Source organism: Papaver somniferum, chromosome 6 (genome assembly GCF_003573695.1).
Source record: "Papaver somniferum cultivar HN1 chromosome 6, ASM357369v1, whole genome shotgun sequence".
NCBI lineage: Eukaryota > Viridiplantae > Streptophyta > Magnoliopsida > Ranunculales > Papaveraceae > Papaver > Papaver somniferum.
The window spans coordinates 131,085,927-131,112,254 of NC_039363.1; the positions used below are offsets into that span (position 1 = coordinate 131,085,927).

General features: G+C 37.3%; 5 protein-coding genes across 5 annotated transcripts; all 5 read right to left on the reverse strand.

The window, feature by feature from the left end:
* Window positions 1-978: 978 nt before the first annotated feature.
* On the reverse strand, window positions 979-2,983 carry LOC113289321 (cytochrome P450 71A9-like). The gene is made up of 2 exons (XM_026538553.1): window positions 1,881-2,983; window positions 979-1,780 (listed from the first exon to the last, which is right to left on the reverse strand). Exons 1-2 carry the CDS (start codon window positions 2,799-2,801, stop codon window positions 1,175-1,177), a joined length of 1,527 nt encoding a protein of 508 aa, XP_026394338.1. The 5' UTR covers window positions 2,802-2,983; the 3' UTR covers window positions 979-1,174.
* A 2,630-nt stretch (window positions 2,984-5,613) lies between these two features.
* On the reverse strand, window positions 5,614-6,831 carry LOC113291497 (cytochrome P450 71A9-like). The gene is made up of 2 exons (XM_026541023.1): window positions 6,319-6,831; window positions 5,614-6,219 (listed from the first exon to the last, which is right to left on the reverse strand). The coding sequence occupies exons 1-2, from the start codon at window positions 6,829-6,831 to the stop codon at window positions 5,614-5,616; spliced, it is 1,119 nt and encodes a 372-aa protein (XP_026396808.1).
* A 5,112-nt stretch (window positions 6,832-11,943) lies between these two features.
* Window positions 11,944-12,345, reverse strand: LOC113291498 (cytochrome P450 71A9-like). Its single transcript, XM_026541024.1, has one exon. It carries the CDS (start codon window positions 12,343-12,345, stop codon window positions 11,944-11,946), a length of 402 nt encoding a protein of 133 aa, XP_026396809.1.
* Window positions 12,346-12,647: 302 nt separating this feature from the next.
* Window positions 12,648-14,506, reverse strand: LOC113289323 (cold-regulated 413 plasma membrane protein 2-like). The gene is made up of 4 exons (XM_026538556.1): window positions 14,014-14,506; window positions 13,385-13,492; window positions 13,221-13,291; window positions 12,648-13,102 (listed from the first exon to the last, which is right to left on the reverse strand). The coding sequence occupies exons 1-4, from the start codon at window positions 14,187-14,189 to the stop codon at window positions 12,843-12,845; spliced, it is 615 nt and encodes a 204-aa protein (XP_026394341.1). The 5' UTR covers window positions 14,190-14,506; the 3' UTR covers window positions 12,648-12,842.
* Window positions 14,507-14,977: 471 nt separating this feature from the next.
* On the reverse strand, window positions 14,978-16,308 carry LOC113289322 (cold-regulated 413 plasma membrane protein 2-like). Its single transcript, XM_026538554.1, has 4 exons — window positions 16,059-16,308; window positions 15,727-15,834; window positions 15,570-15,640; window positions 14,978-15,466 (listed from the first exon to the last, which is right to left on the reverse strand). The coding sequence occupies exons 1-4, from the start codon at window positions 16,232-16,234 to the stop codon at window positions 15,207-15,209; spliced, it is 615 nt and encodes a 204-aa protein (XP_026394339.1). The 5' UTR covers window positions 16,235-16,308; the 3' UTR covers window positions 14,978-15,206.
* Window positions 16,309-26,328: the final 10,020 nt, after the last annotated feature.

The following is a 26,328-nucleotide window of genomic DNA, read 5'->3' on the forward strand; positions in this document are numbered from 1 at the left end:
TTAACTTAGAGGCTTTAATGGCACTCACACCTGCAATGATGACAAAGATGACTTGAACAAGCTTGCAACCCCAAAGTGTGTAGCTGACTGGTACTATGAGAAGATGAAGACTGAGCTTGGAATTAATGAAGGCTTCAATTACAACTTCTGATTTCATTACATTTTCAGATTTTTCTTAAATTCATTACATATTTCTAGTACTTTCCTTTTCAATGTTTCTTTTGTTTCAATTACAAGTGCATCTGATGCCCATCTGAAAGCATTACAGTCTTTCTTCTTGCATACCAGTTAAGCTATATTGAGATTGTGTTGATTCTTGCAAACCTTTAGTTCTAACTTTGAATTGCAGTTTTGTTTGAAGCAAGGTTGATTGTGCAATAGACAGTTGTTGAAAAAATGGTTTTCTTCTCCACAGGCAATGCAACAATTTGGACTTGGAAGCTTGATTTGAAGTGCTGTAGTTGGAGAAGAAGCAAGATCAAACCACTCAAAGTAATTGCAGGTGGGATTCTAACATTTGAAGAAGGTCCTTCCATTTGTTTGATCTGTTTTAGATCTCAACAATGCTCTAACTCCATTACAAGGTATATGTTTGCACCTTGAATATACCCATGGACAACTCTTGGTTTCATGGTCTTCTTTGTCACACATATCACACTTCACCTTGATGCTGCTACTGCTACAATTTGATGAAAGATGAACACCATCGACCATTTTTAGATCTGATTTAAAAAAAGAGAGAAGAAGATATGCTTTTATTGATGATAATCCTGTTGTTGGGTACTGTGGGGGCCACAATTTTATCTGACACGTGGCAGAAATGATGCAACGTACACGTCAGTTGTCAGTCAGCACCGAGTTACTAAGCAGCCTCAGTGAGTTAATTGGGAACTCGGCGAGTTGAAGGAATTAAAAGGCATATAAGTCTTTCTATACTATCCTAACAGTGCCAAAAAGGTGGATAACCACCGTTAACCGTTTTTTCAATAAAACGATCAAAATCGGCTTAGATTTGTAATTTTCATAAAAACGGGCCTATGGTTGTAACCCTGAAAAAAACAGATCTATATCTGTTTATCACCCATTCTACATTAACAACATGAAAACTGCGAGGAAAAAAAAAACAAAAAAAAGAAAGAACAATAGTAGGTTTTCGGTAAGAGCATTGTGTTCGTCATTTACGGATACTAGCTAGAAGGCAGAGAGGAACCTTCTTATGCATTGTAAGTCCAGAAGCTTCTTTCATATGAATGTCCTCTGCTTTCATCCCACAAGGCAGTTTCCAGTCAAAACAATGCAGGAAATTCGCCAGGACAAGTTCAACGAGGACCGCTGCAAAATTCATACCGGGGCAGCCTCTTCTTCCACCCCCGAACGGTAGCATTTCGAAGTCTTGACCTTTAAAGTCAGAAATATTATTTAAGAATCTTTCAGGTTGGAATTCTTCTGGGTTTTCCCAATATTTTGGGTCCGTTGAAACTGCATTTCCGTTGATGATAACCTTTGTCTTGACTGGAATTTCGTAACCATTGATAGTACAGGCCTCGTTAGTTTCCCGAAGTAGTAATGGTGCAGGAGGATGAAGTCTCAATGCCTCCTTGATCACTAACTTGGTGTAACTTAGTTTATGAAGATCACTTTCTTCTACCATCTTTTTAGTCCCAATTTTAGTTCGAACCTCTTCCCGTGCTATTTTCATAACTGTTGAGTTCTTAATGAGTTCTGTCATAGACCAAACAAGTGTCGCAGCAGCCGGATCAGACCCAGCAACAAAGATGTCCTGTAAAAGCAATTAGGGTGAACATGTTAAGAATGAAGAAAGTTCAAGGGTGAGATCATTGAAAGACCACGAGTCAAAATATAAAGGAAACTAAACAAACCATAAGAATCCCTTTAATATGATCTTTAGTGAGGCTGATGTTGTAGCTAGGATCTGTTTGAGTTCGAAGCAGGACATCAACAAAGTCCTCTACGCCAGTTTTGGATGATTTATTTCTATTTACGTGTTCATTAAACACTTGTTCATAAAATTTGTCAGCCTGCCTAAAGTTCTTCTCTAATCTTGTCTCTAATCCATCAAACTTGTGAATCCAACTCATCCATGGGAACAAGTCTCCAGTATTGAATCCAGCAAGCAAGTTCTGTGTTTCTAAGAGCATCATGTATAAATTACTAAGTCCAGCCTCATAACCTTTCTCAGCTTCGAACTTCATACCAAAAGCAACTTGGCAAACTACGTTGCTTATAAGACAAAGAAAAATCTCACTGAGATTAATAGGAACCGAAGATGAAGCAGATGTACGCACGAAATCGATTACCAATGAAGTTTCCTTTTCCCTCACAGCTCGGTACGACAGAACCCGCTTGGCACTTAAAAGTTCCAAAACTGCTATCTTTTTTACTTCTCTCCAGTGTTCACCATAGCGAGCAAAAGCAATATCAGAACCACCATAAGAGATCTTCGTGGGAGCATAAAACATGGGTCTGTTTGTAAGCACAAGATCATGTGTTTTGAGGATCTCTTTCGCCATATCCCGTGATGAGACAACCAAAGTTGGAATGGAGCCGAGTTTAAGAAACATCAGAGGTCCGTATTCATCTGAAAGCCTCTTAAGTGATACATGTGGTGAGCCACCACCAAGCTGGTGCAAGTTTCCAATTAAAGGGATCCTTCTCGGACCTGGTGGTAATCTCCCATTTCTGTTTTTCCTTGTCAGCTGTTTCCACAACAGCACCAACAGAGTTATAGAAAAAACAAGTAGAAGAACTACGAAATTGTGGTAATAGTAATGAGCTCTCATTGTAGTTTAACACGTTTTGAAACAGTTATGAGTAAATCTCTTTAAAATATTTTACGTTAACAAGTTTTCATTTCCTTCAGCTCGGTACTCGTCTATTTATAATGAAAATACATCATTTCTAACTTGGCTGTTCTAATTCATTCTCAACTATTTCATTTTTAAAAAGAAACTCATGCTCAAAGTTGCATATACACCGTTGGAGTCTATTGCTACCGATCAAAAATAAAGTGAAAATAGGTACGAGGTCTATATATTGGGGGACAGCTGTACAGAAGGTTCCAGCAAGAGCACTACCGTCGTAACGTCTATTGCTACAGATCAAAAAAAAAGGACACCCACTGAGGTCTACTGGGGGACAACAGTGCAAAAGGTTCAAACAATTTCATTAAAACCAGCCATATATGCCAAAATTTTATACAAACGAAAAGCAATGAAGTATACTCTTAAAACCATACATGTTACTCCAGGAAAAAGATGAGTGCAACAAGCAAAGGAAAAGACAGCACATTTTGTGTAATAGAAAGACTACCTAACTGCTGTTTGAATAAGAACCCCATGAGAATTCTAAGCCTAACAATTGATCCGTCTTTTTCTTCTTTTTGGAAAAAAGACAGCCACGTTTGTTTGGATAAATCCGGTTGGAAATCGGTATCCTGGGGTGAAGATCATATTACAGTCAACAATTCTAGACTAACTCCACCAATTCATGACTAAAAATCCTATCATTTTAACCTTAATTTATAACAATAATATAACAGGGCTAAGAGCAACTGCAGCGTTGAGTTACTATATTCTCAAATTCTCAAGCCATATATGGTTTTTTTGGCTTAGCAATTTGGTATGCGACGTAGTGGGATACCGATCAACGTACTTAATATCACCATTTCAGGAGAAACGAAATTAAAGAATCCGTCCAATTCAAACGCATTTTATAATAGCGTGTCGTTTCAACGCTATTTATAATTTCGTCTTCTACACCACGGGGTTTAAAAAACCGTTTGTTCACTAAACATTTTCTGTAATTACTTTTAACCAAACGACATCTTAAACCGCGTCTTAGTCTAAATGGTTTTTATAAACACGTTCAGTTATAAACGTGGTTTATAACTACGTTTTTATTAGATGGTTATCAAATAAGTTTCAGTAAACGTTATTAAATAGCAACTTCAGTGCAGGAGGAGTTATAAAATGAGTCTAGTAGTTGAGAAGGAGTTATAAAATGAGTATAGTATAAGCGCTTTTAATATAAACGTGCAGTTGAACGTCTATTGAAATTACATTCAAGTTAGCTGCAATTATAAAATGCGTTGGAGACTACCCGCTAATAGTATGTACGTTTATTTCTTAAATGACGTTTGATCCACACGCTATTTTAGAGAACGTTTTACTAATAAACGTAAACTTCAACACTTTTTTGAAGTTCCACGCAATTTAAATTAACGATTATGTCCAACGTATTTTATAACTGCGGAAATCTATATATAAGATTTGTCAAAGAAAGTTCTCATACATAGACACTCCGTTTGAGAATATAAAAATATGGGATTTATAGCATCCAGAAGTATGCCTGCTTTTGTTGTCATATATGGCTTTACCAACAACACTAAAGTTGCTCTAAGAAACCAAAACCAAAACCAAACAAATTTGCACTCTGCCAAATGCAGCAAGCCAGAGATGATGTGCTAGCCAAGTTTTGGGCTATGGCCACAGAGATGACTTAACAGTCTCCATGGGACCAAAGAAGTCTTCCCAATAATGTCGGAGATATGCTCTAAAACATAATAAATATTGAAGCCTATTATTGGAACGTCACATTCCAATAGAGGGGCTTTACATGGATTACTAGTAATTAAAAAATTGATTATGGGGTGTTTTGATGCGATATCAAATGTCTAGGTTACCTTTCAATGTGACTTCTTTTTACGGTTGACTAGACAACCTAATCTAGCCCCGAATCTTCATTTACGGTTAGAAATTCCTAACGGCAATAAATCTTAAAACATGTTACAGTTGGAAGCTGCTTATTCCTAGCCGTAGATAGTAAGAATATATATATCTACAACCTAACCTAGCCGTAAAATTTCATTTACGGTTGGCTAGACAACCTAACTTAGCGGTAAAACTTCATTTACGGTTAGAAATTCCTAACCGTAATAAATCTTAAAACCTATTACGGTTGGAAGCTGCTTATTCCTAGCAGTAGATAGAAAATATATATCTACAACCTAACCTAGCCGTGAAATTTCATTTACGGTTGACTAGACAACCTAACTTAGCCGTAAAACTTCATTTACGGTTAGAAATTCCTAACTGTAATAAATCTTAAAACCTGTTACGGTTGGAAGCTGCTTATTCCTAGACGTAGATAATAAGAAAATAAATATCTACGGCTAGAAAATTGATACGCCCTAGCCGTAATCCAAAAATAATGTTTCGAAAAATTAAAGGTTATTTAGCCATTGTAAAAATATTTCATATAAGGGGTTTTTAGATTTATTTATGGGTGACCCTTTTTATTTTATTAGGTGACGCCTCTTTATTAGAATGTGACGTCCCAAAAATAGCCTTCTAAATTTTATATGAAAAATACATCTCACCCTTTTACAATCCCTCAGAAGACACATCCCAACTGTCTTTTACCATTTTTAGTGATATAAATTACTCTTTAAGGGTCTCACACTCTCACTGTCGGCGCATTATATCAAACATTATTTGGCCTTTCATATTTTACATCAACAACGTAAAAAGTGCAAAAGAAAAGAAGTAAAATAATAATAGTACGTTTTCGTTTAAAGCAAATACTATGTGTTCATCATTTACGGTTATCAGCAACAAGGAATAGAGGAACCTTCTTGTGCATTGTAAGACCAGAAGCTTCTGTCATATCAGTGTCCTCTGCTTTCATCCCCAAAGGCAATTTCCAATCAAAACAGTGCAGTAAATTCTCCAGGACAAGTTCAACGAGCACCATCGAAAAATTCATTCCGGGGCAGCATCTTCTTCCACCCCCGAATGGTATCATCTCGAATTCCTGACCCTTACGATCAATACTATTGTCTAAGAATCTTTCAGGTCGAAATTCTTCTGGGTTTTTCCAATATTTTGGGTCCTTTGAAATTGCATTTCCATTGATGATAACCTTTGTCTTGAGTGGAATGTCGTAACCGTTGATTTTACAGGCCTCGTTAGTTTCCCGAAGTAGTAAAGGTGCAGGAGGATGAAGTATCAATGCCTCCTTGATCACTAATTTGGTGTAACTTAGTTTATGAAGATCATTTTCTTCTACCATCTCTTTAGTTCCGGTTTTCGTTCGAATCTCTTCCTGCGCTCTCTTCATAACTGTTGAGTTCTTAATTAATTCTGTCATAGACCAAACAAGTGTCGCAGCAGTAGGATCAGTTCCAGCAACAAAGGTGTCCTGTGAAATCAATTGGGAGAACATGTTCAGAATGATGAAAGTTCAAGGGGGAGTTTATTGAAAGACCACGAGTCAAAGGTACAAAAAAATATAACAAACCATAAGAATCGCTTTAATATGATCATTAGTCAGGGTGATGCTGTAACTAGGATCTTTCTGAGTTCGAAGCAGAACATCCACAAAGTCCTTTACGCCAGTTTTGGATGAGTTACTGTTATTTATGTGTTCATGAATTACTTTTTCATAAAACTTATCCGCCTGTGCGAAGTTCTTATCTAATCTTGTGTCTAATCCATCAAACTTGTGAATCCAACTCATCCAAGGGAACAAGTCTGCAGTATTGAATCCAGCAAGCAAATTTTGTGTTTCTAGAAGCATTACGTATAAATGATTATGTCCAGCCTCATAACCTTTTTCAGCTTGATACTTCATACCAAAAGCAACTTGGCAAACTACGTTGTTTATAAGACAAAGAAAAATCTCACTGATATTAATAGGAACCGAAGACGACGTAGATGTACACAGAAAATCGATTACCAAGGAAGTTTCTTTTTCCCTCACAGCTCGATACGACAGAACCCGCTTGGCACTTAAAAGTTCCAAAACTGCCATATTTTTTACTTCTCTCCAGTAATGGCAATTGCAAGATGAAACTTAGCTTATATAAAGACAACTCTCTTTATTGATGTTTAGAAAATCTCTCAAAACTAAACAAAAGCTCTAATCTTGCTCATATGATCAACCACAACTTTGGTGATCATATATATCTTCATCAATGGATTGTCCAAGTGACACAGCTTTTGAGGCTATCTCTGATAGCTTTCCTGCAAAGCTATCAATAGTATCAGTGTCTTTCATCTTCATTCTTTCAAATTCAGACATTAAGGTTTGCAGACGGGCTTCTTTAACTCGATCAGCTCCGAGATTACGTGCCTTTATTGCATCCCAAATTTTCTTTGAAGTTTCCTGTTCACCAACTTGTAGAACAAGACAGTCTGGTATTGCTTGAAAGAGTAATCCAATGGCAACATTGTTTTTGTCTGGGTCCAATGTACCAGGATCAATTGTTTCCCAAACTTTGTAGATTTTCATCAGTACCTTCATTCTCATGGCCCATACTGTGTAGTTTGTGGCGTTGAGGATTGGAACTTGTATTGATGGTGGCGTGAACTGTTTTGCACCCACAATGGTGGTTTCGTTCTCCATGGCTCAGAAACAAGCTCTGATACCAATTAATGGCAACTGCAAGATGAAACTTAGCTTATATAAAGACAACTCTCTTTATTGATGTTTAGAAAATCTCTCAAAACTAAACACAAGCTCTAATCTTGCTCATATGATCAACCACAACTTTGGTGATCATATATATATTTAACTATGAATTCCTTTTCCTAGTCCTATTACCTTATTACATGTCTTTCCTTTTCTTAGAACTAGATGACTTCTAATTCCCTTAGGATTACATCAATTTCCTAATCTTGTCCTAACCAGCTTGTTAGTGACTTCTATGTTGAAGTTAATCCAACATTCTCCCCCTTAAGCTTCAACTATGCTTGTGAGAAATCTTGTACTCCTATTAATTTCCTCATTTCTTCAAACTTGATCCGAGCTAATGCCTTTTTCAATATATCTGCCTTCTGCTCAGTTCCAGGTATGTGTTCTACGTTAATGACCTCCTTCTCGATGCATTCTCGTATGAAATGATACCTTTTGTGAATGTGTTTCGTCTTCCCATGAAACACTGGATTTTTAGTGAGTGCAATTGCAGACTTATTATCAATCTTGATGAGAACTTTTCCAGGTTCTCTTCCTTTGATTTCACCCAATAATTCTTGAAGACATATTGATTGTTTAGCTGCTTCTGTTGCAGCCATAAACTCAGCTTCACAGGATGAGAGGGCTACAGTGTCTTTCTTCTGTGAACACCATGTAATAGGTGCTTCACCTAGATAAAATATATGACCAGTTGTACCTTTTCCATCATCTTGGTCAACATTATGACTGCTGTCACTATACCCAACAATTCCTTTTAATCCTCCTCGACCATACTTCAATCCACATCTTATTGTTCCTCTTAGATATCTCAATATATGCTTTATTACATCACCATGAGACTTGCGTGGACTCTGCATATAACGACTTGCTACTCCCACAGAGAAAGCCAAGTCTGGTCTTGTATGTAACAAGTATCTAAGGCATCCAGCATTTCTTCTATAACTCGTTGGATCAATCTCAGCTTCTTCTTGTGCCTTTGAAACTTTAAGTCCAAACTCCATTGGTATCTTAGTTGGATTACAAGTTTCAAGTCCTGCTTCTTTCAGAATTCTCCTTGCACAAGCTTCTTGTTTAATCTGAATCCCATCTACTCCTTGATGGACTTCTATGCCAAGGTAATAAGTGAGTTTTCCGAGGTCTGACATCTCAAACTTTGATGACATTTCTCTCTTGAACTCATTGATCACCTTAAGGGAGTTGCCAGTCAAAAATAGATCATCTACATAGACTGCAATCACAAGAAGCGTTCCCTTTTCTTCTCTTCTGTATACAGAAGTTTCTTTAGAACACTTTATGAATCTCATTCCCTTTAAGATTTGATCTAACTTTGTATTCCAGGCTCGAGGAGCTTGTCTTAGACCATATAGAGCTTTTGATAACTTATAAACCTTATGCTCTTGTCCTTTTACTTCAAAACCTTCTGGTTGTTCAACATACACATCTTCTCGCAATTCACCATGTAAAAATGTTGTCTTAACGTCTAAGTGGTGAATTTCCCATGAGGTTGATGCTGCCTCTGCAATTAATAAGCGTATTGTTTCAATTCTAGCAACTGGTGCAAAAACTTCATCAAAATCTATGCCTGATTCTTGTACATATCCTTTAGCTACAAGCCTTGCTTTGTATTTATTGACAGTACCATCAGCATTCCGTTTTATTTTGAAGATCCACTTAAGACCAATCACTTTTACCCCACCTGGCTTATCAACCAGAAACCAAGTCTTGTTTCTGTTGATTGAAATAATTTCTTCTCTACATGCTTGTGTCCATTTAGTCGAGACCTTTGCTTCCTGAAAATTCCTTGGTTCATCATTAACATAAAGTAGCATAATCTCACATTCTTCTGCAGCTTGAAGAACATAATCCTCCAGATACTGTGGCTTTTGTATCTGTCTTGTTGATTTTCGCAGTGGAATGGGTTGAGTTATTTCATCGATCTCTTCTTCTTCTTCGTTATTCTCAGTGGTTTCATTATTCTCTTCTTCTTCTTGATTAACATCATTGTTTCCATTGGTATTGATAATTATGGGTCCTTCGCCTTCATCAATTACTTGACCCCATCTCATGTGAAACATTCCTGGATCCCTACTTGATCCATCATTAGTTTCTTTCCAGTTCCAGTTTACTTTTTCATCGAATACCACATCTCGACTCACTATCATTCTTTTCGTTGTTGGATTGAATAATCTGTAAGCTTTGGATCCAGGCTCAATTCCTAGATTCACAAGAGTCTGAGATCGATCATCCAGTTTCTTAAGAGTTGCAGAATCAACTTTTGCGTATGCTTTGCAACCAAACACTCTTAAATGATCTATGTTAGGTTTTCTCTTTCGCAAACTTTCATATGGAGTCATGTCTTTCAGAGCTTTCGTAGGTATCCTGTTTATTAGGTATGTGGAGTGTCATACAGCTTCTCCCCATAGATAATTAGGTACCTGCATAGACTTTAAAGAACTTCTTGTCATCTCCATTAGAGTCTTGTGTCTCCTCTCCACCACTCCGTTTTGTTGTGGTGTATATGTATATGTTATAATAGGACCACAAAAATCAGCATGAAGAAGCTCTAATTGCTTTGAGGCTCTGAATGTTGTTGCTTTTGGGAAACCTTGACGAGTTTGTTTCCCAACTAAACATGATTCACAGATTTTTGCTTCATCATTTATCTGTGGTAGTCCTCGAACCATCTTGTTCTGAGACATTGCCTTTAAGGTTCTGAAACTTATGTGTCCTAACCTTGCGTGCCACTTCCATGTCTGATCTTCCAGTCTCATTTTCAGACACAATGGCCTTCCAATCATGAGACTTATCTTGTCGAGTCTATTCTGTGAGCGTGAGACTCTAACTAAAAGTCTTCCACTTGGGTCATGAACTGTTAGATAATCTTGTCGCATTCTAACATCACATCCAACTTTTGTAGCTTGTCCTAAACTTAGAATGTTGCTTTGTAAGTTTGGGATGAAATAGATGTTTGTGACAAGTTTCTGTTCTCCGGTCTTGCTCTGAAATAGAATTGATCCTTTCCCTTCAATTTCTACAGAAGATCCATCCCCAAACTTCACTTGTCCTTTGATTTTCTCATTGAGTTCAGAAAAGTAGTGTCTCTTACCAGTCATGTGATTGCTGGCTCCATTATCTAAATACCAGATTCCTTCTTCTCCATCCTTTGATTCGTAGTTCTTTGGTATTAGTTTCCCTTCGTTTAAGAATACAACTTCGTGCATGAAAAGAGCTGTATATGATTCCCTTGTTTCATTCTTGTTTGTTTATTCCATCTTTTGTATTCTTTCAGGGCATACAGAGGAGAAGTGTCCTGGTTTATCACATCTGTAACAAATAATGTTTGATCTATCCTTCTTTTCTTTCCCTTGGTTTTGATCATTCTGACTTGTTGTTCTATCTTGTGAGTTAAACCTTCCTCCCCTTCCTCGGCCTCTGTTTCCTCTACCACCTCTTCCATGACCTCTTCCTCTTGTCGCAGAGTTTTGTTGGTAAGAGTTTGTGTACAAGAGTTTTCCTTGAATTTCTCCATTGTTTTCTTCATCAAGGATTCTCTCTTCATATGCTTTCAATCTTCCAATTATATCTTCATAGCTAGTCTTCTTTAAATCTAAGACTTGTTCGAGAGAAGCTATGATATGAATATACTTGGATCTTGGTAAACTATTGAGAAACTTCTTTACCAGTTTATCTTCATCAATGGATTGTCCAAGTGACACAGCTTTTGAGGCTATCTCTGATAGCTTTCCTGCAAAGCTATCAATAGTATCAGTGTCTTTCATCTTCATTCTTTCAAATTCAGACATTAAGGTTTGCAGACGGGCTTCTTTAACTCGATCAGCTCCGAGATTACGTGCCTTTATTGCATCCCAAATTTTCTTTGAAGTTTCCTGTTCACCAACTTGTAGAACAAGACAGTCTGGTATTGCTTGAAAGAGTAATCCAATAGCAACATTGTTTTTGTCTGGGTCCAATGTACCAGGATCAATTGTTTCCCAAACTTTGTAGATTTTCATCAGTACCTTCATTCTCATGGCCCATACTGTGTAGTTTGTGGCGTTGAGGATTGGAACTTGTATTGATGGTGGCGTGAACTGTTTTGCACCCACAATGGTGGTTTCGTTCTCCATGGCTCAGAAACAAGCTCTGATACCAATTAATGGCAACTGCAAGATGAAACTTAGCTTATATAAAGACAACTCTCTTTATTGATGTTTAGAAAATCTCTCAAAACTAAACACAAGCTCTAATCTTGCTCATATGATCAACCACAACTTTGGTGATCATATATATATATATATATATATATAACTATGAATTCCTTTTCCTAGTCCTATTACCTTATTACATGTCTTTCCTTTTCTTAGAACTAGATGACTTCTAATTCCCTTAGGATTACATCAATTTCCTAATCTTGTCCTAACCAGCTTGTTAGTGACTTCTGTGTTGAAGTTAATCCAACATCCAGTATTCACCATAACGAGCAAAAGCAATATCCGAACCACCATAAGAGATTTTCGTGGGAGCATAAAACATGGATCTGTTTGGAATCACAATATCATGTGTTTGGAGGATCTCTTTCGCCATATCCTGTGATGAGACGACCAAAGTTGGAACTGAGCCGAGTTTAAGAAACACCAGAGGTCCGTATTCATCTGAAAGCTTCTTAAGTGATGCATGTAGTGAGCCACCACCAAGCTGGTGCAAGTTTCCAATTAAAGGAATCCTTCTCGGACCTGGTGGTAATCTCCCATTTCTGTTTTTCCTTGTCAGCTGTTTCCACCATAGCACCGACAAAGTTATAGCAAAAACAAGCAGAAGATATATAAAATTGTAGCAGCAATGTGATCTCATTGTAGTTTACAAGCTGTTGGTTATTTGAGTGAATGTAAGCATACATGCGGACTTGGTTTGGTAGGTGCAATGTGGAAAGCTTATAGCCTCTTCTCAATGCTCTACTTCTTTCTTGTTGCAACTTGATTTATAGCAAAGGTTAGCCAAAACAACTGCTGGTCTTTGTTGCAATGAGCTGAACAGAGCCAACGAAAATAGGTTGGGTCTAGGGTCTCTAGACTTTTCTGTGGAGTACTCTCCTCCACACACTAAAAGATACTCTTTATGAGTCATTTAGAGAATTGACCAGAGCAAAGAAATGCAGCAATGGGAATGGAAAATTGTTTCTATTAAGCAGAATATAAATGATACAGTACAAGTTTGAGACAAATCAAATTTATCACTCATTTGCAGGTTTGGGCCGTTTGGCTAGTACACAATACACACTCAAAACACAACATAAGATAAAATCATAGATTCATTGCTGCTGAATATGAAAAAAGGCGGGGCGGCCAACTCTAGAGGATATGAAGTACTAGTGCCCAGACTGGATAAACCATCAAAAGAAGGATGCCAACTGTGTTCGAAACACCCTTGGGCTGAGTGAAGGAATCTCTGAAACCGCCTGCCTTTCGGATGTGTTCTTGTAGCAAGTAACATGCAATGGCAAGACAAATTGCAACTCCAATCCAACTCCAATGGTTCCTTAGGCTGTGTGCAAACAGATGAGGAGTCACCACCAACAGAAGAATCAACGCTGCAGGCATTTCCAACCAGTCTGCACACATAGTAGTTGACACAGTTATCATCAGTTGACAGCAAAAAACAAGTTTCGATGAGTCATCTTGGTTCACATTATTGCATATATAGTACAAGTGTAGAACAATGATAAGTACCTGGGAAATGCTTTGGGAAAAAGAGTCTCAGTACGACTGCAACAAAAGCAATCCATTTTCCTACATCTCCTCTGTGGGCATACAGATACATTAGTTTGGGACTGTTACCAAATCAAATCAAAGGAAAGGAAAAGTGTAGCAAATAAAAGGATCAGAATTCTTACCTTAGGAAGTTGAAAACTACGTCAGGAAGACTGAAGAAAATGTATGGTATCAATAGCTGTGTCAACATTTCTGTCTTCCAGCCTGTTCGCTGCAAGATCAAGAGATAGCTGCAGAAAATAGTCCATAAGTTACCAAGCCCCGGTAAAGATATACACAAATTGCAGAATAAGTTACCAAACCAGCAATCAGCCAAGTTGTCTGGATCATTACACATCAAGGTGTACTAGGCGCAAAATGTCCAGTTGAGACTAGACCATTTTTTAACATGCATGGACCTACCTGAATAACTTAAAAGGGCATGGGTTTTCAATGTTAAGCTCAAAGGCGTGGACCTAAGACCGATATACTACTAATCACTGCTTGATTCGGTCCAATTATGAGGTTTACAGCCAGTAGGGTTCAATAACCAAGATGAGTTAAATTCTTATATATCTCTTCCAAAATTCCAATTTTCATCTCAATTTTGCATTCATAGATTTCTCAAGTTACATTAATAAAAGAAGAGTCGCAGATCAGCAAAATTCCTATCAAGTGCTGACAAAATCAACAAAAAAGCATGATTTTTGAACAATTATGTAAAATCAAGTGAAACAAAAATCATTACAACCAAAATTGGAGGAGGACTTACATGGCAGATAAGCAAGCTAGCCATTGAAAAAAGGAAGTTCCGATTCCAAGGCCACCAAGCTTGATGGCATGATCAGCATATTTCCTAGCAGCTAATTTGAGATCTTGGAAATCAGAACCGAGTATCTCCGCGATCTTATCATCAGTTTTCATCTGAATGTACTCTGTTCTCACCATATTTGGAACTTTTCTCTTTCAGATCTGAAGAATGATTCAGAATTCAACTTCTAGAGAGATAGCAGTGTGAAGAAAAAAGATAACAGACACGAAAACTGTATAAAGAGATTAGAGTAGATAATCAAATGATTAGACTAAAATAAAAGCGTTGATTTTAAAATGTTAAAATTAAAGATCTGTCACTCTAATTGGATAAGTGCCACGATCGGGATTTGGCGATAGACTCAGCTTAATGCTGATGAGCTTGCAACGCTGCCTGCTCTCCACCTATCCCTTCTTTTCTCTGTAAAAAGTCCAAGATCCGCTACTGTTCAAAGATTTTACAAAACAGCTTATATCAATTAAAAATCATAAATAGCAATAAATTTCTCAAGTTTTGTTGGGTTCATTTGGAAATGCAAGAAGACCCGGCCGATAATTTAGTGAATTAGTCAATATTGTCATTGTCATTGGATCATTTTCTTACAAAATCAGTCATCTATGAATATTTTTAACTCGAACGCGTTGCAGGTGTGGAGTTATATTTTATATTTTGCGTATGAAATCGTCCAATTTATTCCAAGGGAAAATCAGGACAAAGGCATATGCTCGTAGGATTACTATTCCCAGCTTTCGAAAACAACCATGAACTATCAAAAAAAACCTTCTTGATTGTTAAAATCGCCTAGAATCTAGATAAACATCGTTATAGTGCATCAGTGGTACAACTAGTCCGGATTATATGTAGTGGGTTAGCTAGCTCCGGCACTAAATGTAAGCGTTGAAATTAAGATTAATAGACTGTGAGGTTGCTAAGGAACGAAGAATATTTTTCAACCATGGAATACATGATACAAATTACAATTACACGGCTATCCAAGGAAACGACACAACGAATATATGGTGCATTGAAGTAAATCAAATTCATCACTCATTTGCAGGTTTAACAAGTACAAATACACACAAAGGCACGCAATTGAACGAAAGGAAAGATAAATATGCGCTGCTTTTGAAGGTTCAAAACAAGGTCGATCTACTCTAGAGGATCCATAGTAGAAGTGACCAGACTGGGTAAACCATCAAAAGAAGGATTCCAACTGTATTTGAAACACCCTTGCTTTGAGTGAAGGAATTTCTGAAACCTCCTGATTTACGGATGTGTTCTTGTAGCAAGTAACATGCGATACCTAAACAAATTGCAACACCAATCCAACCCCAATGAACCCTTAGGCTGTGAGCAAACAGATGAGGAGTCACCACCAACAGAAGAATCAATGCTGTAGGCATTTCCAACCATTCTGCACCCACAACAATTGACAAATTTATTGTTAGTTGACCGCAACAGAAAAACAAGATTCAGTAAGTCATTAGAATCACATATGGTAGCTTAACAAATTGTACCTGGGAAGTGCTTTGGGAAAAAGAGTCGCACCACGACTGCAACGAACGCAATCCATTTTCCTACATCTCCTCTGTACCACATACATACAGATGAATTCAGTGAGAAAATTAATCAAGGGAAAGTGGAGCAATTAAGCTAAATGAAACCAATTCTCACCTTAATGTGTTGAAAATGATGTCAGGAAGACTGAAGTAGATATAAGGTATCAAAAGTTGAGTCAACATATCTGTCTTCCAGTTTGTTCGTTCCAAGACCAACAAATAGCTGCAATAAGTAAATTTTTGTGTAAGTAATCAAACCCAGTAACAATACATATGAAATACTAGTAGATGTATGACTTAATGCTAAATCTGATTGGAATCCTATCAAGAACTTGAAAAAAATCAACAGAATCTAGTGTAACTTTGCAGACATGATCCATAACAGGTATAGGATAAACTAAAAATATCAAACATAAAAATTGAGAGAGAAATTGAAAGAGTACTTACATAGCAGCGACACAAGCTACCCATTGGAAGAAGGTAGCTCCGATCCCGATCCCACCAAGCTTGATCACATCATTAGCAAATTTCTTAGCAGCTAATTTGAGATCCTGGAGATCAGAAGTGATCAATCCAGTGGGTTGTTCATCAGTTTTCATGGCTATAAATCCTGTTCTCGCCATATTTTCAGGTCCAAATCTGAATGAAAATAAGACAGTAAGATATTTAGAGAGAAGATGATACGACACTATTATTACTACTTTGAGTATATATAGAGAGACGTACTGGATTTGGGATAATGAAGAGTTAACGTTGATTTTAAAATGTTAAGAAAATAGATTTGATTGGATAAGAGTGAGTGCCACGTCCAAATTGGTGACGGACTCGAAGTCACAGCTCACTGTTGCGAGCTTGCAGACGCCCCAGTTTCTACACGTCTCTATTAAATAGTCGGACCACAACGTATGATCTGTCCCTCTAAAATAGTCGACTACTGTATGTATGATCTGTTTCATTTTAATTGATCTTAACTTCAATGACTAATAATCGGTTGATTTCGAATCGCTCATTTTAAAAGTAGTAGATAGCGGTGATATATATCAGAATACACTCATTTTAGCTAGGAACCTAAGAGTAACACTATGGTGCTTGGTATCCTTTCCCTATCCTCGTATGTAGGGAAGAGATAACACAAGGAAGGCAACCCATTATGGTGTCCTCTTATCCCTTTTCTACACTGAGTAGCCGTTTTTTTTTCTCAGTGTTTTTTCCTATGGAAAAAATATTTGTTTACGTAAAAAATATATTTTAGAGTAAAAAAGAAATATATATAATAGGTAAAAAGGAGATATAATAGGTAAAAAAGAGTTTTAATAAAAAAAAGGAGTGAAAAAAAAAGTTTTAAGGTAAAACTTTAAAAATCAGAAAAAATGTTACGACAACTCAGTAACCGTATCAACTTCCATACGGCTATTCAGTATCCGTAAAGCGTAAATTTATACGGCTACTCAGTAGTCGTGTGATTTTCCTTCCCTACTAGTGGGATCAGATGTGATCCTCCTTGTAGAGAAAGGGAGGGATATCCCTACACATGTAGGGATATGGAAGACCATAGTACTTGGTTTTTTGATCTTTTGAGGGATAGTGATGGATAGGAAAGGGATGAAGGGAACCATTATGCTAGCTCTAAAGATTTGTAAGAAAGTAGTAGATAGCGTTGATATATATCTCAGAATACACTCATTTTGGCTAGGAACCTAAAGATTTAAAAGAAGGACATATCCCAAAAAAAATAGTTTCAAACGCATTATGGTTTAGTTTTTATTCACAAAAATAACGTCCAAAATGTGAAAACAAAAGCGTGAAAGCGTCCTCCCTCTAGTTATTTATATTATCTTTCACTTTGTCTCAGGCTCTGCTTAAAATCCATTTTCTGATAAAATCAATCCTTTTAAAACATGCAACAGTTTTTTTTTTTTTTTTTTTGCTAAGTCCAATAATTTATTAAAACAAAAAAAACGTAATTACAAGAATTACAAGATCTCAAGGCCCTCCACCCCCATAAACCAAAAGGGTTTAAAGAAAAGATGTAAAGATAACTCAAAAAGCTCCAAAAAAAAAAAAAAATCTACCACAAAATAAATAACATCAAGAGAAATCTCAAGGAAATTAATAACGTCTATATCCTACTCCTCTCGAGCGTCCCTTATTTCCAATTCTAAAGTTTCTCCTCTTAAACTGTAAACCCGAAAGAATTTCTGCCAAAAGCTCCAAGTCTCCATAATCTTCATACTCTTCATAAATATCATCGTACTCATCTTCATCCGAAGTGTAATTACCAGGAATAAGTTTAATAGGAGATTGAAATTTTTTCTTAGTTGAAACTCTATCCATTAGCTTCTATTTTTCTTTAAAATAATATTTTCTATAGGTTGGATTTTTAATGAAATTAGCACGAACCTCATCATTCTTAATATTATTTGCTTCATCTAGCTCCTCCTTGGTGAGAAGATTTTCATTCTTGTCCGAATCAAGGCCTCCGTTTTTGCACGAAAATCTATTTTCTTCCCTTTATCTACTGTCCAACTAATCTAACAAATTTAGCTCTTTATCATTAACCGTTGCACTAACGAAAATCTCATCAGAAAGTGTACCCTATTCCTTAGAGTTTTTGACCTCAGCTGCCATAATAGATGCATCAGCACCATCATCCTCTAAATTTTACATTTTCGGTTTCCAGAATTTCCACCTCCTCATCTCTAAAACCAAGTTCTGCACCTAGAACTTCATATTTATTTTTGCACACATATTCCGAAGAACCGAGGAATTCATCCACCAGAGGCCTTTAAATCCTCGCGTTTTTAGGGGTCACCCGAAAGGATTTAGGGGCCATCAATTTATACCCAGCCAAAGACTCTAGTTAAGGGGTACCCTATATGATATTGAAGTTACATAAATGCCCTTTTGGTAAAACTGTATAAAAACCAAATCAAAAAAAATTCTACTCATTTCAACTCTTCTTCTTCCAGTTTCATATTATCTTCCGATTGTGGAAGAAAAAAAAACTTTCCCTTGTTCTTGTGTTCAACCGAAACATCGCCGCGAATCGTAAAATCAAAACATCGTCGATTTGTTTATAAAACAATGGATAAGGGAAATGAAACCCACAGACCTAGAACCAAAAACGTTGCTCGGGGTATCGATCCAAAGATTGGGATTTTAGCAAGAAATAAAGAAATTGTTGCTGCAAATGAAGAAGAACGCGAAGAACGCGAAGAAGAAGTACCTGTCGATGTAGTCGGTGGTGGCGATTCCGATAGTCAAACACTTCGTCAACTTCAAATGGCCCCAATTAGGTAAGAATCTATCATTTTTGGGGTTTATCTCGCTTTAATTCGACGAATCGAGAAAAAAATTTCTAGGGTTTTCGGTTATTTATCCAGATTCGGGCGATATTCATGCTTATTTACTTCCGAATGTAGTTGTGTTCTTCATTTCTCAAGAACATCGACGGTATTCGGGAGAAATATTTTATGGTTATCGGCCGAATATTGTTGGCCATATCTTCCTGGATACAAACTGGTAATAATCGGTAGTTTAATGATTTTTTTGGCTCCCGAATATATTTAAGTAGACACACAGTATTCGGAAGTACACTCACTACCGAATATATATATATATATATATATATATTGAAAAAATCTCAAAATTTCTGATATAGGAAAAATCCTATTTTGGGGCCAGTATTTATTCGGATGACAATATAATGTTTTATACCTCCGATTGTGTAGGATAAAATTTTAGAGTTTCTGAACTCCAGTTGATGAATATTCGGTTGTAAACATGTTTAAATATATTCCGATTGTTTTTCATTCGGGAAAAATATGTGTCTTCTTACTCCCGAATTTGTTCATTCGGGTTATAGTTGTGTACTTTGTCTTCCGATTGTGTAGGATGAAAAATTTAGAGCTTTTGAACTTCAATTGATGCATATTCGGTTGTAAATATGTTTAGTTAGCTTTCGATTGTTTTGTATTCGGGAACAGTATGTGTCTTCTTACGTCTGAATGTGTACATTCGGGTTATATTTCCATACTTTGTCTTCCGATTGTATAGTTTGTAAATATTGTTCCTTTCTTTGTTGTTTAGACAAAGTCGAGAAAGGAGGAAGAAAGTGACAGCTACTGCTAGGAGGGAAAGGAGTTCCAAAGATAATTCAAGTGCTGAACAAAGCTTACAAGAACAAAGCAGTCAACAAGGAGTGCAACCAAGTGCTGAACAAAGTGTAGAACAACAAGGCAGTGAACAAGGGGTGCAACCAAGTGTTGAACAAGCCGCTCAACAAAGTGCAGAACCAACTGCTCCATAGGTTACACCCCACCATGAAATTGAACCAGTTGATCCAGTGCCAAGAGTAGAAGAAGAAGGACAACCAAGTGGTACCCAAAAAGCCAAAAAAGGAAAAGATGGTGTAAAGAAGGATATTGCTAAGAAAGCATCACATCTTGTCCCTCGGCACTTTAAGAAGAAGGGTATTCCAGCAGGCACAATCCTTGGGCTACCGGCGGATGGAGGAAAATTGCTATTTGGATACAAAGACTCATGGGCCAGAGAAATATACGAAACCGAGGTAATAAAATTACTATTTTTTATTAATGTATTGTCTATGTGTTATATCGTAATATTTGTATTAAGGATTTTTTGTATGTACTTTAATAGGATCATCAAGATGCGGTCCATCTACTCAAACCTACCGCCGCACCAACAAAAATGCTTGCGTGGCCTTTATCCGGTGAATGTGAAAGGTTCAAGTCAATTGTTGCCAACTCGGGGTTAGCTAATGCCGCCGAGAATTCATTGTTGGAACATGATCGCGTGGCCATATCGTCGTTCGTGGAGAGAATGTATCCTGAGACCGATACTTTCCATATGTCGTTTGGGGAGATGACGATTACCCCGGATGATGTTGTGCAGATTCTTAACCTTCCCGATCAAGGCACAGCTGTGAAGTTTAACTACACAAAGCAGTTAAGTTGGGCACAACTTTATGCTCTCACTAAAAAGTGCTTAGGTTGGGATGAAGAGACAACAACAGCAGAGTTTAGGAGGCATGCAAGTTACAGAACAAGACAGATCAACATTACAGCTTTGATGAATATGTTCCGAGGCACCTTGGAGAAGGAAAAGAATGGAACGTTAACTGATGAGCAAGTGAACCACGCTGCCACCGCATATCTCCTTTGTGTATTGGGATGTGTCATATTCCCCAATACTTCTCGCAACCGTATCGACACCAACCTTATATAACTTTTGGATCCTCTCCATGAATTCGGTGACTATTCTTGGGGCACGACATGCCTAGCATTCTTGATGGAAGAGTTGAGAAAGGCTTCGAGGCTAGGAACCTGCCAAGTTTCCTGGAATGTGGCTCTATTGCAGGTTTTTTCTTTAACTCTATAACTCACTCTATAGTTATTCGGTAGACAATACATATGATGCATATTCATAACTCCAAACTATGCATATTCGGTAGGATATCTACATTGTTAACTTCCGAATGTAGGTTATTCGAAAACATGTTACTTAGTTTTACTTCCGATTGTTTAGAATCGGAGTTTAGTCTTGGGGAGTTACTGCCGAATATATAGGCCAAAGTATTATAGGTTACTGAACTCCAAATGACGCATATTCGGTAGGAAATGATCCATCTATTTTTCCGAATGTAGGTTATTCGGTGGCTGGGTACTTATTTTGTTTTCCGATTATATATAGTCGGAAATATTCTTTTGATATTAGAACCGAATATACAGGCCAGAAAAACTATAGGTTACTGAACTCCAAATGACGCATATTCGTTAGGAAATGATCCATATTTATTTCCGAATGTTGGTTATTCGGTGGATAGGTACTTAGTTTTATTTCCGATTATATATAATCGGAAATAATGTTTGGAAATTACTACCGAATATACACAATTTATTTACTAAAACTTGGTTTCTTATGTATATAGGCATGGATCTATGACCACTTCCCTATCCTGAAGTTGGCCGGAGAGAACCCGGGGTGGTGCAAAGGTACTCCTAGAGGAACAAAGTATATATTTGAAGACAACCGTTCTAGGACAAAAGAGCAGAAGTTTATTCGCATGAGGGAGATTTTGGACCAATTGAAGGCCTCGGACGTATGCTTTGATCCATACAAAGAAGATCGAGCCAGTGGGCATATAAATGTTCAGTCGGACTTGTCCCTTTATTTTGGACCATTGTGGCACCCCACAGGATATGTGATGTATAACCCCTCTAGGGTGATACGACAACACGGGTATATACAACATCAACCTGTGGAGGAAATGGAGGATTACTACAAATTGGGGTTGGAGTTGTGCTCTTCTAGTGGTAACAATCTCACGATTGTTCACACAGGCCCACCTACTGTTCTTGATAACTGGGATAAGAGGAATGACTTCATTATCAACACTGGTAGACGAACCACCCGAGGTGATGAAAATTCTCCAGGCTATATGAGTTGGTATAACAACGTATCACATCCTTTGGTTATCGGTGAAATCAAATCCAACACTACTGCGGCGGGTTCAAGTTATAATTGTATCATCAAAGACAAACCAGCTGGTTATGATAGACTGGTGCGTGTTCTTATATTTTTGTTCATTTTATATTGTTCCTATAAATCTTAGGTAATACCGTTTGATGTTATGTCATTACGTATAAAAAACAGGTGAACAGTTTCATGCGTGTTTCCAAAATGTTAACTGCATGCCTGAAGAGCAGAGATCCCATGCCAGCTGAGAAGATCAAAGAGGCTAGAGACCTAGTTGATAATATGGATAACGAAGATTATGCTGCCCAGTATGGGGAGAAAGTCATGAAGAGGCATCCGCCCAAGGTGGCAGTATCAAAGACGGGTAAAATAACTCTAGCTTCATCGAGCGCTGAAGGTGCTCCAACTGAAGCTGCTCCAACTGAAGGTGCTCAAACCCGTGGTCGTGCAAGATTGGGAGGTAGTCACGGTCGTAAAGTAAAGAAGAGAAGATAAATGACAATGATTTGTGTTGTCCGTGTCGTATTCATCCTCAAATTTCTTCAAGTTACATTCGTAAATTTCCTCGGTCATCGACCAAACGATTTTGTCCCATGCTTTCATGAACATTTTCCAAATAATTCCATCCTCCTTACAATTTTCTTCAAATAACCTATCCTCTTCCTTACGTTCTTCCACGGTTAATTTACTAATGCGCTCATCCTCTTCCTTTGACCTCTTGGTACCCTTCCTTGGTCTTTTAGATTGGAAATGATGATGGCAATTGGTTTTGAGATTGCATTGAATGTGCCACGTACATTGCAAGTTTTGGGCTTCGGGAAACACTACCGCTATTGCATGCATTAAGGCTTGATCGTTATCCGTTACAATAACCCTTGGAAAATTATCACCGTTATAAATGGACCTCAACGTCTCCAACATCCAAATGAAACTCACATTGTTCTCATGATCCATTAAACCCCATGCAATCGTAAACGTGTTTTTGTCCTAAGTATGGCAAGCAGTGTTCAACAATGGCATGTTATATTTGTTTGTCTTATAAGTAGCATCTATCAACAAAATTTGATGAAAGCATTGAGCCAATTGGATCATTTCAGGATGTGCCAAGAAAATACGAACCACTATACCATCCTTTTCTTCCCTTCTCAAGGTGTATCCGTGTAACTCCGCTAACCACTCCGATTGTTGCATGACTGTTCTACCATCCCATTCAGTCCTTTTGATCGTAGCTAGGGCCGACTTAATTGTAGACAAAGAAGACAAGTTGTCGGGGTCGTCCGCCTTTATTTTACTTAAGATCGCACTCGCTTTTTGGATCCGCGTAGACCTCACCGTCTGCATTTGATGTGGTTTTAACTTGGCAACCATTACATGTCCAATTAAATCCAACGGATCATCATGGTTGTGACAACCGTTATCAACTTTATACATTTTATACTCTTTACCTTTAATACCATCGGGCTTATAGAAGACAATCTTAAATGGGCATCATATCTTCTTGGTATTGCTTCGGTATTTCCTATTCGTCTTCCATACGTACTTACTATTCTTTCCCTCGTGACTCTTTCGCGTCCCACCTCGCTCACAAATCATTTCAAATCGAGTGTCACTAACATGATTATTTTGAACTACCACGCACATGTTATCTTTTGCCTTGTTCATAAGCCATTCCTTTGCCTCCTTCTTACTTCCAAATGTCTAACCGTGCATAAAACAAAAAAAATCTAATAAGCATAACCATTTAACATATAAATTTTGAAAAAAAAAAGTAGTAATGAGTATACCAAATCGTTTGCATAATATAGGGAAGTGTCGGGCCTCAAATAAAAATCATCAACAAACTCTTCAACGGCCTGCATATGAAAGCAACAAATTATTATACAATAATCAGAGGTTATTAAATAAGTCAAACTGCCGAATATACTATATTCGGAATCCGATCGGTTACCCAAAACACCCGATTTATGCAAATGAATGTACAGAGTTTACTGAGTGCAAAAAATGATATAATCGGAAGCTAAAATATATAGTAAAACAGCCGAATATAAATAACCAGGAGATAACTTTAATCGATAAACATCCGATTTTCAAGTTTTCAAAAAATTTATTTTGAGGCCACTGTTATATTCGGCAGTCAAATAATGTTAAACTATTACCGATTGTAAAGGATAAGAATACTGAGTTTTGAAATTTTTTGAGGAATTCGTTTTTGGGGCCATTCGGGGGTAAATAACTCTACATAACTACCGAATGTAGATTTTTTTGGAAAACCAGTTTGGGGTTTTTCCTCATATTCGGCAGTAAACTACTATCTTGGAACTACCGAATATACATATTTGGTACTCTGTGTGTTATATTCGTAAGTTTATTCGAGAAATTATCTACCGAATCTGGGTAGTTCATGGCATTCAATGCATGCAATAATCGGTTTTTCTTGTTTACAAAAGCACACAAACGCATGCAAATCGAGTATTTGAGTTTCTTAACACAATACCTGTGTTTTACATGCATCGTTAGCTTCAATATCAGGCGATTCTCCATTTTCTTCCATGAAAGGGTCGTCTAGGTTTTCCTGTCCACAAAAGTTTGGGACATTCAACATATACCCCAAATCGTCTTCGCCATGGTTCTCACCTTCTTCTTCATATCCATCCATTTTTGTAGTGATAAAATGGGTTTTCCCTTTTTTCCTTCACCTTCTTCTCTATAACTCTAACAACTCAAAAATGAAAAAGAAATGGAAAAAATGAAACAGAAATCATTATAATACTGCACCGACTACAATCGGAAGTCTGGGTAATATTTTGGCTTCCGATTGAAATCGGAGGATAAAAATGTTATCATATCCTCCGATTATATAAGGGTAATTTTGCCATTACGAATTATGCGAGATAAGGGCTGGCTACATTTTCCGTTTGGGTGACCTCTTTTGTTTTATTATTGGCTCCTAAATCTTTTTGAGTGGCCCCTAAAAACGCGAGGCTTTAAATAGGCTTAAAAGTAAATTTAGTGGGTGAATTTTTACCCTTTACAACAGTTTTTAGTTTATTAGACAACATTGTGGTTAAACATTTTAGGATTGTGGTGGCTTTCTTTGAGGATGAAGTTGTTACAGTAATAAACTAAAATATACTGCAGTGTTAAAAGTATGTTCCATATTTGTAAGATGCGGAGTGTTAAAAGTATTCTGGTCATAAACGTGAATCATGCACCCCACAATTCAACCACCACTGATTTGGTTTCCCCACGAAATGGCGGACCAAATAATTGTTGGGGAACCGATAACAACCACCAGGACCACAGCCACCTCATTTTTCCAGTTTTCATTGATTTTTTGGACTATGTTTCCATTTGATCTATTGTCAGTTTGTCACCCGTCCTCTGAGCTGGCTGATGCATTGACATTAGAGACGGAGTCCTGTGGAGGACCCTATTTATTCTTTGGTGGTGCTCCATCTTACATTCAATGCCACATGTCGACCTTGGTACGGTTCCATCTGTCAATAGAAAAATATAAGGCATGTCGGTCAAACAACAAAATATCAGGGCATGAGAATTTTAGGTGACGCATTTTATTCTCTCCGAATGGGCTTGATCCTCCAGGCTAACTATTGTTGTTCTGAAAACAACCACCAAACCCATTTTCTCAACTTCCATCACCGTCAAATCCATGGATGAAAAAGTTCAGGCGCGCATCCATTTTCTGGTTTGAAATTTTCCTCAAATTCATATTTTCTAAAATTATTTTTTCCTCTCTTCTTCCTTTATTTTTTTTCCTCCCGTGACTTCCTTTATCCTTCATCTCCTTCTTATCGAGTGCAGCAGACTCTAACTTATTAGATCCTTGTTTAACATTTCGATTCTATATACTGATTATATAGCTAAGTTATTCAAACAAAGACATTAGGGTTTTAATTGTTATCTCTCTCTCAGCCTCGATCTAATTATAGAAATTGCGATGGAGAACATCTCCGGTATAAGGTATGATTTCATAAACTACGCTGTATTATTCATAGATATGATCTGATGACACCGATGTTTTTACACTTCATAAAATAATAGTTAGGGTTTTGTTTTGTTTTTCTTGACGTACAGTTTGAGATTTTTTTTTTAAATGGATCAGAAACCCTGTGATGGCATCTCCGTGCTGCAGGAAATCAAGTGTAGTGATGAACGTATTCCTTTCAAACAGGATTTCCCAGTCATTGTCATATCCTAG